At 39.9% G+C, this 13029-nt stretch overlaps 1 protein-coding gene across 1 annotated transcript; it reads right to left on the reverse strand.

The window, feature by feature from the left end:
- Positions 1 to 89: 89 nt before the first annotated feature.
- On the reverse strand, positions 90 to 11363 carry LOC118417563 (sushi, von Willebrand factor type A, EGF and pentraxin domain-containing protein 1-like). The gene is made up of 10 exons (XM_035823157.1): positions 10842 to 11363; positions 5061 to 5273; positions 4430 to 4582; positions 3858 to 4016; positions 3063 to 3167; positions 2685 to 2765; positions 2366 to 2539; positions 1751 to 1948; positions 763 to 951; positions 90 to 391 (listed from the first exon to the last, which is right to left on the reverse strand). The coding sequence occupies exons 1-10, from the start codon at positions 11323 to 11325 to the stop codon at positions 90 to 92; spliced, it is 2058 nt and encodes a 685-aa protein (XP_035679050.1). The 5' UTR covers positions 11326 to 11363.
- Positions 11364 to 13029: the final 1666 nt, after the last annotated feature.

Genomic DNA, 13029 nt, shown 5'->3' on the forward strand with positions numbered 1-13029 from the left:
CCTGCTCTATGTAAATACTGTCGAATATCATTTGGTAAGTTCTTCCCATTTCTAATCAAGCAGTTTATGTATTTACTTCTTCAATAATATTATTCTCTTTCACTGGTACCTTGGACATGTATGGAGAAGTCGCAAGTTGCTCTGTTTCCTCCCTGATCAGTTGCGGTGTATGTGACTGTGTACTGGCCTTCTGGAAACCAGATTGGTGGAGTCCGCTGTAGAAAGTTTACCGGCCCCAAAGAGGTCGTTATGTCCACATCTACCGTTGGAGTTGATCCAGAGTTGTCGGTTGCCACCGGGACGAGCCAGGAAACTTCTGCGTCGGTCTTCTGGGACGGGGCAACAGCTGTGATGTCACTAGGACAATTTGGAAATATTGGATCCTTCTCGTCTGAAAAAACAAAAGGTGAAAATAAATCTGCTGGTATGTCTTTACCATTTTACTGACCACTTAAATCACATATGCTGTTCCTACCATTCGCAATGAAGGTGGTCATGTGGCCTGTGAATTCATTTGGTTGTAGATCGTTTGTCGTATCTTACCAACACGTTCCATTTTGTCACCAAGCAATCGACCATCCAACCACCAACCAACGAATTTTTGACTTGGTTCTAAAACTATCAGACTATTGCATTGAACAAACAAAAAAACAAGGGTCTGAAGTGCTTAGACTGTATCCGTCTATATTTGGTCTTGAATTTACGCTCTCTGGTGCAAATAATTTTTTAAAGTTTCCTAGAACTAGACACTGAACTATGTACCTCTGCAGGTGTTCACATCAGTTGATGACCACACCCCACCAGGTTCACATGTCTTGGATGTTGGTCCATGTAAGGTGTACTGTTTGTTGCAGCCGTAAGTACATTGTGTGTTGTACTCCGGTGACGTTTTGCACAGCACTGGGGACACTGTTCCGTCTGATGGATCAGTCAGTGGGGTGCACCTGTCAACTGAAAGGTAGAAGAATAGACATTAATTGCTTACTTAATAGGTATGACAACTTTTATGGAAGATGTGCAGCATCGATAGGCTCATGCTTTTGAATTTGAGCTGTACGGATAAGTACGATTTTATAGAATGTGTAAGCGATATCAAAAGTAGATAATCAATTAGTTCGGGAGAGAATGCATTCTGCTATCGCTGCACGTGGGGAAATTTAACACCTTGATTTGTGATTTACAAAGATGTATTTACCTATGTGGGGGATTGAAAACAATACGTGCCCCAGAAAGGATCAAATGAGACCTTGATCTGGAATCCTGAATATGAATACTGGGCAACACCGCTTCATTCAACTGCCCAGAAAGTGGTGCTACGCAGTCATTGCCAATACGCAGTCAAAGGTGTATGGAAACTTTCTACCTGAACTTGACCGGATCTGATATTTGAATGATTGAATATTGTGGACAGTTCCAGCCTATGACTGTTCTTGTGAGGTAAGAGAATCTGCAACAGTCCTTGACAGACGTTGATTGGTTTGTATGAGTTCAGATGGCTGTGACGTGATTGGCGTGGACCAGCTATAGTCTGCAAACATGTATCGACTGGCAGGACCAAGGGGCCTGTCTAGATTTCTGTAGAATGGTGAGGCTATCAGCACTGTTGTTCTGTTTTAAATGTATCCCAACCCAGGTTGTAGACTAGTTTAGTCTATAGTGAGTTACTCATCTCTAATGTTTACAATTCTTTTCTGGCCAACGAAAAAACTGTCGAGCAATAGACATATCATTGCAAAACATATGTTTGTACCTTGACACGCCTGTGGACGACGGTCCCATCCTGCGACTCCGTTGACTGCCCTGCATGTGGAGACCTGTTGTCCTCTCGGCTGGTAGCCGGTGTTACAGGTCACTGAGCAGGAATGACCGACTTCAGTGTGCGACCCAGGGCAGACTCGGACTCCGTTGGGTGATGGGTCTGCAATCTCACTGTTCTGGCATGAAAGCTCTGTTGCAGGAAGGAATATGTCGTGCTGGTGAGGCGCGAAAACATGGATGAACTCATACTAGTAGGTACTCAGATGAGACGTAAGGTCTTTACACTCACGTGATTATGGCAGTATACGCCATGTTGGATGGTTAAATCGTGACGTTAACGGGTAAGCTTAGCTATAGATTTGTGCATTGTAATTGCAATTAGCCTTGTAATTATGATTACGCAAATATTGTGCTGATTCGTCATGGTTCAACTAACCAACGAGTCTTGAGTACAGATAACTTGTAAAATGCCCGAATCTAGATTAAGTTTTCTTTCACGAATGCAAATGAAATACATAAGGATATCCTTAAGGCCAAGACTGCTAGTACCAAGTATTAGAATCTCAATTTGCACGTGGTCCCCCGACTTAAGAATATTGATTCTTACTGCTGCATCTTGGAGTTGGATGAGACCACGACCCCGCCGCTGTACAGGTGGTTGTAGCTGATCCTGACAGTTTGAAGCTGTAGTCGCATTGGAATGTGCACGTGTCGCCATATCTGTTACCACAGGGGCCGATGCTCCCATCTTGTGGTGCGGTCAAGATCGGACACGTGACCTCTAAAAGGCGACAGAGGTTTTACATGCACTATTATGCGATGATTGACAAATTGTACTTGATAAGCCCATAAAGTTAAGAATTAACGTTAAGAAGTTAATATATACAATGTAATATAATCAACATATAGCATCTTGTAATACTCACTTTTGCAGGACAATGGTGTTCCATTCCATGTGCCAGAGCCACCACAGGTCAACACTTTTTCCCCTGCGACAAACACGTAACCTTCCAAAAACAAAACAAAAAAATACAACTCCATCAAAGACGGATCTGTCTCATTCAATTGAATATAAATGATAGATGTCTGTTTTAGATATACATTTTTTTTAATTTACATGGATAAATATGACAAGTATGGGCACAAAGTATACTTTTCAACGGACACTTGACAGACAAATAAGATGACAATTTGTAAAAGGATATCGATAGCTAATTGTATGCCGATGCTAGACTAATGCTGGCTTTTAGACGTGAGGATAGTTAATAGTGGATAACTAAAAATAAATAAATTATTGAAAGTACCTGACTGACAATCCAAGCTGCATCTGTCGCCATAGTTTGTCCATATTACACAGGATACGGCTCGCACGGCGGTGGTATCGTAAGATGGTCTGGAACATGTGATTCCTGTAGTAGAAGACACAAGTAGAGTGTATCATATCATCATCATCATGGGTTACCCCCATATAACCCCGCAAGGGGCAAAGTAGGGGGGGGGGAGCTGAGGTCCCGGGTTAGGGCGGGCAGCCCTATTCTATATATCTATAGAATACTTTGTGAACGCGTTCTTAGACTGAAGACGACGTACTCCTGGAAACTATGTGGTAATCGTCAGAAAGGTTCTATGTAAGGGATAGAACACGGCACAATGGCTTCTGTTGGGAATATCCATGGCATGTAAAACATCAAAGGAAACTAAATATAAAGATAAGAGTCTAATTGGCATCATAAATATGAAAGTGCAACAATCCTTTAGTGGAGATTACTTGTGCAAGGTAGTTCAAGGTGTACACACGATGCATGTACAAGCCATTTTGTAAATATACAATCATTTGCATTTGTGATACAATGTAAACATGGAGTTTTGGCAAACGAAAGGACTTCTATACGTACGATATAGGCACTTTTGGAAAAGAAGACCATCATGAATAAAATAGATTGCGCTAATGCCTTATTTGCAAAACGAAACAATAAATCTATGAAGACCCTAAATATTTCATGGAGGTATGGGGTCTCCAAACTTCTGTTCTGCTCTGCATTTGTCGGGGGGGGGGGGTGTAATATCACCAACATCGAAATGACAAGTAGCCTACTCACGTTTACACCTTTGGATGGGTGAGCCAACCTGCTGATAGCCGGCTTTACACTTGCACTCAGTTTTGCTGGTGGCGCCTGTTCTTGAAATCAAGGAATTTGTAGGACAGGAAATGCACGGACCGGTCCCGATGGTGTCCTTGTAGCTGTTCAAGGGGCATTCTATAAAACATATAAACCCAAAATCATGACATTTCGTCCTTCGCTTTGTCCCGTAACAGAAAAAATAAACCTGCAATGGATGGCTTACTTTACACAAGAAAAAGAGACAACAATTTATTCATCAACTCGATAAAACTATATAGCAAATACTTAAAGGAATTTTGTAGGGGGCACGGGTCACCTATGGTTTGAAATGAAGTCAATAAGTGACCAAAATCTCAAGCGATGAGCAATATCAAGAAATAATGGATATCCATTCAGCACTTCTTGTGTTATTCAAACAAAGTTAACGCTTATGGGAACATGAGGAGTGTGGAGGAAGAAAGTAAATTTGCTGGAAGTCAGGAGTGTACGTATACACATTGAGCCTTACAGAATGTCAGCTCGTTGACACTTGTTCTGCTGCTACTCACTTGTATCGCGTCTATTGCCGCAATCGTACCCCTTCTGGCACACACAAGCGTAGTTTCCACCGTAGACATCGCACTGGCAGGAGCGCGTCGCATGGTTACAGCGGGGATAACAGCGTGTTGTGTAGGATGGCAAGTAATCGGTTTTGTGATGGTCTGCAGTTTGGACATTAAAACGTTGGTCTTATTAAATCGCAATATACTATGTTCCAAAGGAAGAACCATACACTATCGTGATCATTGAGGGTATAAATACATATATTGTGTATTATGTTTTTGTCTAAAGATCACTGAAAGTCGTTTAAAACCTAGAAAGGTAACATTTTCGCGAAAAAAAAATGCACAATTTTTCTCCCTAGCCTTTTGTCAAGCTGCTCGCACACAATACCATTAGGCTTTCCCTATAGTATTTTGTGCTGGTAAAAAAGCAACCTACATGTACATCTACAACCAGGTCATTAACATGATTATATTGTACCATTAGGCTCGCCCTATAGTATTGTGTGCGATCCGCGAGTAACGAAAATGCTCATATTTACAACATACAGCTAATACCCTAATGCAGCCTTAAATTCTGATTGGCTCCTGACATTAGAAGAAAATAAAAGAGCACCAGCAAAACAATATCTCTTACCTCCTCTCAGTCTCTTGGCCACTTGTGACAGAACGTTGAAATCCAGGCACAAGTAGACGTACTTGTGGCCATGGCTGTCCTTGTTGCCCAGACCTCTAAGTCTGGAACTGCTGATGCCCCAGGCACCTACACCGAAGGCGTACATGTACACACCCCTGGCCTGCAATGTCCGTACTACCGAGGAGGGATCTCCGCCTACGTTCCACTTGCCGTCTGCAAATCAACGAAGGAGCGATAAATGCAATGCTAACTAGAGTTCCACGAACACATCCCTTCGCCAAATAATCATGCCCTTATTCAAGACTTTAAGGTTTTATTCATGTATTGCTAAAGAGTACTCTCTCTACCCCAATAGCAAACGACTGCATGAACATGTGTTCTCCACAAACGTACATACAAACGCTATCAACAAACAGACGCTACAAGTTTGAAAGTCCTATCATGCACTGCAGTGGATTTATAAACTTTCCTCATTAATTATGCAAATTAACTGATGATTTGCACTAGGTATGGCATCACTTAGTCTGTCTACATACCAAAAATCATGACGATCCGTCAACATATGAATATTTTCTCATTAATTATGCAAATGAGGACGTCATTTGCATAATTAACATATATTGACATTTCTCTCTTTCTCAGTAACATGTCACACGTTTGAAAGTCCTATCATGGAATGCAGTGGATTTGTAAACTTTCCCATCATGAATCATAGAGAGCTTTTGCAATTTGTACATAAATTATGCAAATAAGTTCCTCATTACCATATTTGGTTTCTGCTTGTATGTAAATTTGCTGTAAATTTGCATAAACGTATCCCATTATGTAAGTCTTCACTTAGGCTATATACATACCAAATATTACCAGGATCCATTGAAGGCTTCTCAAATTATGCATATATATATGCATTCCACAAACAAATAGACGCACACACTCGGCCTGCTACCGAAAAAAAATGCTACGCCAACCATTTTCGAACTCGACCTTCCTTTCTACAACCGTTACTCCAATACCAAATATCATGAAAATCCATATACAGCTTATCGAGTTATATGCTGTTGGCATGGATTTATGAACTTTCCTCATTAATCATGCAAATTAGCCGCTGATTTGCATAATTGATATTACATTATGCAAGTCATTACTGCATACCAAAAATCATGATGACACGTCAACACTTTCTCGGGTTATTCTTGTCCTAAGTTTGAAAGGACAAGAATCGGTTCCTGCAGTACAAAAAAAGCCACCAGGGGATCCAAACTCACAGCACTTACTCTCTGCCCCAAGGGCTATCTATCACTCAAAAATCATGACCACAGCATGTCCAGAACACGAAGTGTCAAAATTAAAAGTTTTGCTGCAGTACCTTAGGCAGCAACCAGAGGGCCCATTATCAAACTTGACCTTCGTTTTCCTGACCCCCACCCACCTACCAAATATCATCAGGATTCATTGGAGGGTTCTTGAGTTATGCTGTTCACAAGAAAGCGGACGCACACGTTTGGCCCGCTACCGCCCTGACGGAAAAAGGCTACGCCAACCATTTTCGAACATGATCTTCCTGTCCGCCACCGCTTCTTAAGTAGCAAATATCATTAAAATTCATACACAGCTTCTCGAGTTATATGCTGCTTTGCCTACTTATAGGGACAGAATATGAGGCCTTAACCAAAAATATAACCTTCTCGGCGAAGGTAACAACTGACCAGGCGGAGGCAATCGGTATCAGGGCTCGAAAAACCACCTGCGTATGCAGGTTAGTGCAGGTATTTCTGGTGTTTACCTGCACCTAACCTGCAGTGGTCCATGTACTGGGTTTTTATACCTAAATGTCCTATGATGTAGGTGTATGTGGATTGTTAGTAGCTGCATTGACTGTTACCATCTATTAAGTATAAAAGGAAAAAAAGCGATGGTTCCTCAACAATTTTAGTACGATCCATACTGTCTAAATTAAGAGTGGTGCAGGTAAAGTTTGTCTGGTGCAGGTAATTTTCAATGTTACCTGCACCAGCTAGTGCAGGTATGGCAGAAAAAGGTATTTCGAGCCCTGGGTATGATAGAGTTTCCTGTTCTGTTTTTACGTCGCTTATGGGGTTTAGTGTGAGATTGTTTATGGGTGGGTGGACACCATAGTTTGAGAAGTTTCGGATACACTCTTATTGTATTTTGTGACAATGCAACTTGGTTATAGTAGTAACGTTACACATACATAGCTAGAAATGAAATAAGTAATTTAGGACCTTAGGTGAATAATCTATTAGAAACGGCACGGTGGGAATGTTTTATCAGCGTCATAGGTACATTTTCCAGAAGTGAATATTGATGTAAACTATAACATCATCTGTTAGTTTTTACCTCCATGAAATGTCATGGAGGTTATATTTTACCCTGCGTTTGTGTGTGTGTCTGTCTGTCTGTCTGTCTGTCTGTCAACAAGATAACTCAAGAACGGCTGAATGAATTAGTTTCATACTTGGTGTGTTGGTAGGGTGTGATGAAAGCTGGAAGTGATTAGATTTTGGGCCCCCTAGCGGCTATCCTTGGTACTGCAGCGCAACTTCCGGTTTTGCTATCTCGTGTCCTGAACAAGCTATGGTCCCAATTATTGGGTGTTTGATAGCTCTTATGCTCAGGAATAAGTGACCTAGCGTCTGGTTTGGGGATACCAGGGGCATTTTTGTCAAAAACTTCTGAAGCAGATAACTCAAGAAGGGAGCAACGGATTTTCACGATTTTTGGTATGTTGATACCTTAGACAATGTTGTACAAGATAAAATACTAATCATGCAAAACAATATACACAGTGTTACTGCACGGACAGGACAGTTCTCTGGCTATAACAACGAGTTTTATGCCTATTCTTGTTGGAATTTGCTGTTCTACATGGAGTCTTGGAATATCAAGGGAGTTTATTTGGACTGAAGAGAAGACCAACCGGTAAGTACAAAGTGTACAATGTACGTGTCAACTCTCTAAGTCGAGCCTGAACTGTGGAAGCTGGATAGTTATACAGGCTACTATTTACATGTTTGACAAAGTTAGGTGATACTGCTGATGATATTGCAGCCGATACCGACATCAATAGTGAGCACTGTTATATATATTTTGCATAATCAATAAACATCTTACATCAATGTGTCGCAGGTGTTTGTTATGAATTCTGAAACATACTCTCTACCTTGTTTATGTATCACTTGTCCTGGACGTGAAAGGGTCTTGACATTTGGGTGGTAGATAGCTTGCAGTGTCATGACAAAGTGGGGCAAGTTTCAGCCCCTTAACATTTAATTTCGGAACTGCAGGGGCTTTTTGTCAAGACACTCCGAAGAGGATAACTGCAGAAAGGCCAGGATCGACGGATTGACATCATTTTAGGCATGCAGATTGCTTGGGCAAAGATGTTCATAATGATATGTATGTTATGCAAATGAAGAGTTAATTTGCATCATTAATGATGAACTTGTATAATTCCATTGTTTACAATATAACTGGACTTCAATAAATGTAACACTTGTTGATCATGATAGGTGGAATATAAGCAGAAACCAAATATGGTAATGAGGAACTTATTTGCATAATTTATGTACAAATTGCAAAACCTCTTTATGATTCATGATGGGAATTTTATTATTGTGACATGTGTACGCTAGTCAATGATGAACAACACCATGCAAAAATTATGTCAATGTTAATTAATTGCATAAAATTTACAAAAGCTCTAAATTTTCATGGAGGTATGAGGTCGCCGAACTCTAGTTGGTTAGTGGCATGTGCCAATCTTAGGTGACTGGATAAATGAAAAGTGTGATTGTAACAGCTCTATTCTAAAAGGCCCTGAATGGTAGATTGCTATGATAGTTACGGAAATAAGGTGACCTTAAACGGTAACAGCTTGTGAAATGTAAAATTTCATTCATTCCAGTTGGCCCATTTCAAAGTTGGCCCATTTCAAAGTTGGCCCATTTCAAAGCATATATATATATATATATATATATATATATATATATATATCAGCTCTATCAATTTGTACATATATATATATATATATATATATATATATATCACAATTTGACAAGCATCGTTAAGCGTGACAAACAGGTGTTGCTCTGCGTAGTCAAGCTTGGAGCAGAGCCAATTGTCTGTTGTGACAACATACTTGCGTGATAGCCCTTGCCCTTCTCGAACATGACCACAAACATTGATCTGTTGATTTATTTGCTCAAGACAAAGGCCATAAGGTGATGAATTGACTCCCATATCTACATTAAAACGTAAAACAAATCCACGGGGAGTATAGAGTCGCATAGCCATATAAATATATATATATATATATATATATATAGATAGATAGATAGATAGATAGATAGATAGATAGATAGATAGATAGATAGATAGATAGATAGATAGATAGATAGATAGATATAGAGAGAGATTTCTATATGTACATGTATATATATATAGAGAGAGAGAGAAATCTAAGAAAGGTCTCAGGTTTTACAAGTAAGGCTATGTTGATTTGATTATATGGATGGCATCAACTGGGAACCCCAAACTGATGTGAGTGAGCGAATAAAAAGTTTGGCCAAACACATTGCCTTCAATATGTAATCGAAGTGTTCAGGAAGGTTGTTGAACAATGGACTAAACACACACAGTAGTATGGCATACCAACAATTAGGTGTAGAGACTGGTACATCATATCGGTACAAAACTTTTTTCTTCTTCTTCAAAATGTGCTAATCTGCTAAACTGTGTCGTTGCGTAAGACACCATTGATAAAGAAACTAAAACACCAATATTGGAAACATGACATCCCTGCCTCATAATATCTATCACTCAAGTCACTTGGGATATTGTAGACGAATCATTATATTTCAGCCATATCATAGGTATGGTGAAATATATTGTATTCGTAATGTTTCTTCTCCTGTCACGTCTTTAAATTGAATCATATCCGTCATTCCTGGACCGAATGACCTGACAGCACAGGGGTAGAGTAGGCCAATACACTCGGACGCTTTTCTTTTTCATTTTGTTCATATCTGCCGCTGAAATGGTTCTATCAAGGTTTTATGGTCATTTTTGGACCAAAACGGTATTTTTTGGCCCACTATTCCCTGGTACATGTATTACAATTGAATTACCTGAAATTTTGTAAAGATAGGCATTGGATATTTGGTAAAATGATTCGAGTAAAATTTTTGACGTAAACTACTTTAAAATGATTAATTTCTGCACTTTTCTGAGTGAAATTGGTTTTCTTTCTGCCTCCGCCGTGACCTTCCGTGACCCCACCAAACTCCACACTTGCAGTCGTTAGCAAGTGTTAATAGAATCAATGACCCAGCCAATCAGGGAAAGGAAGGCGAAGGCTAATTAATGGTTAAATGGTTGAATACCCTAATGACGGAGTATTGAACAAAATATAAGCACTCATCAGATGATCTAGATCTTCATAACGGACATAGTGATATCTCAAACGATTATATCCACCAAATGGCGCATCTTAGGTGGCACGAGTGTACGATATGTAAGCTTCATGTAGGGGTCCGACTGCATGGTAGACCATCAAAATTACCAACATGTTTTCAAGGCTCATTTCCAGTCGGAAAAGGAAAGGCATTTTGAAATGAATGTTCAGTCCATTTATCAATAACCGAAGTTACTGTAGGCCAAAATTTTGTTCCACGAAAATAATGCAGAAGAGGTCAGAACATGATTTGTTTCTATGCTGGGTTAATGAGAAATATTCATGTTCATGATCATGAAACGGCTTACCTGTTATCGTAAACACCACCTTCGTTGAAGTCGATCGGACCCCAGGTTTCTTCAGCAATGCTAAGGCGAGATTGAGAGCTCCAATTGTGTTGGTCCCACCTCCCGTGTACTTGAGTTTTGGTATGTAGGTGCGAAGTAATTCGCACTTGTTGTTGTTGTTTGATGTCCATCGAAGAAGATCAAACTCGACTTTAGCGTCCGTTCCAAAAGACACAACGGCTACGCGAGTTGTAGTCGGTGAAACACTGAAGTGGCTCAGGACGGCCTTCACAAAATCGATGATTTTGTTGTAGTTAGATGAACCAACACTCCCAGAGCGGTCTAGAGCAAAGATGATGTCGACAGCCTTGTTGGGCGTAGGTAGAGCCGCCTTTAGTGTATTAGTCGCCACCGCGGCGGACATCGCGCTCTGTCCCTCGACAGCGGGAGAAACAGCCAGAAACAACAGGGACATCAGAACGAACGTCCCCATGTTGGCTGACATTCGCGCTTCTGCCTCAAGAAACAAGCTCAACTTTTTTCTTAAAGACGCATTCACGGTCTGTTAGCGATCCCAACAACCCCCTGGGTACATGTACTTGTTTATTACCAAATGGCTGGGGTGTTTTTCTCGGAAGAAATCTTTCCGGGTGTAATATATACCATACACTTTTTGTTAACCTTGTCACTGCAAACATTGTGTCATGTTTTAGTTGGCTGTCGTACAGCAAAGTTCCTCTTTAGAGTTGCCGGTCCTCTTTTTCATCTTTTCTTTGAAGACGTCTACTTTTGAGTTATAAGTCATGGGGGGGGGGGTCAAGGACGTTATATAACGTCCTTGAGGGGGTTGGTGCTTACTCCGGTATAACACACATTTGATACAAGCTTTATTGACACGACAGAAAGTACAGTGACTTTTTTATGGTCTAATATAAATTACAAAAAAAGTGGATACAGAATGTATCTTAACCCTATTCAGACCGGGCTTTTTTGGTCATCCCTGGACCGGGGGGGGGGGGGCTTTTGAGGCCCTCCACTTCTAAGTCCTCTAACTCTCGAACGACGTGCCGTAAGGCCACCAAATTTTCAGGACATTATATCGACATAATATCTGACAAGTATTTGACGTTTGACGTTACGTTGACGTAAGATGACGTAATTATGACGTCATCAATTTGATTATATTGGCCGGACCCATGAAAAAAGGGTATTCTCAGAAAACTTCAAGTTATACTACAAAAATGTAACAATAAGTGCAGATAACAGAATAATAATGTTTATGACGACTTGTATTGCAAATAGCAACATCGATGACGTCATAATGACGTCATAAAATGACGTCATGCACATCTAAGATACGAGATAGGCTACGCCATATTATATCCACCACCTTGAATTTTTAAAACTTCTTTTTTTGCAACAAATAATCACAAAGGGTAATGGAAATAGACTAAATTCAATCATTTAGATGGTTTTTGATGAAAAAATACCAGGTAGTTACAAATTTTAAGGGAAAATAAGCTTGTTATTCTTGATCTGGCCATACGGTCCGCCATCTTGGATTTTGGGCTGATGACGTCATCAAATTAGCATAATTTATGTTTTTAATTATGAAAGATATGCTAAATAATATAAGATTTTATTTATGTAACAAAATAGCAGTAATATAGCAAATAAATGTGAAAAATACATTGTTAGAACCAAAAATAGTGATTTTTGGCAAAACTGCCTGTCAGCAAACGGTTGCCATGGCAACACGAAAAAATGGAAAATTTGTTAAACTTCGCAGAATTGTTGCCAACAATATTTTAGGAAAACTCACGAAATTTGGTGGCTTTAGCGTAAGGCATTCTGGCTTTATAGGACATCGAAGTTAGCGCGGGCCTCAAAAGCCCCCCCCCCCCCCGGTTCTGAATAGGGTTAAACCTCTGCTAACTAAATCATATGATATGTTTTGTAAGGCCTAATGGCTATAGATGGATGGAAAATGAGGTATGAATAGTCCGTTACTTTGCGTTGAGACAGATTTCTAACATGCTTTGGCTTAGAAAATTATTTAACCTCACAATAGAATATATAGTATACTTTATTAGATAGATCTGAGTGCTTTCTTACCTGTCTTTGTAGGCTTTGATTTTTAGACAAAGGGAAGATAATAAAAAGTTGGAAAGGAAATTCATTTTATGCAGACATAAAATCATATTCTATC

This window comes from Branchiostoma floridae, chromosome 6 (genome assembly GCF_000003815.2).
Source record: "Branchiostoma floridae strain S238N-H82 chromosome 6, Bfl_VNyyK, whole genome shotgun sequence".
NCBI lineage: Eukaryota > Metazoa > Chordata > Leptocardii > Amphioxiformes > Branchiostomatidae > Branchiostoma > Branchiostoma floridae.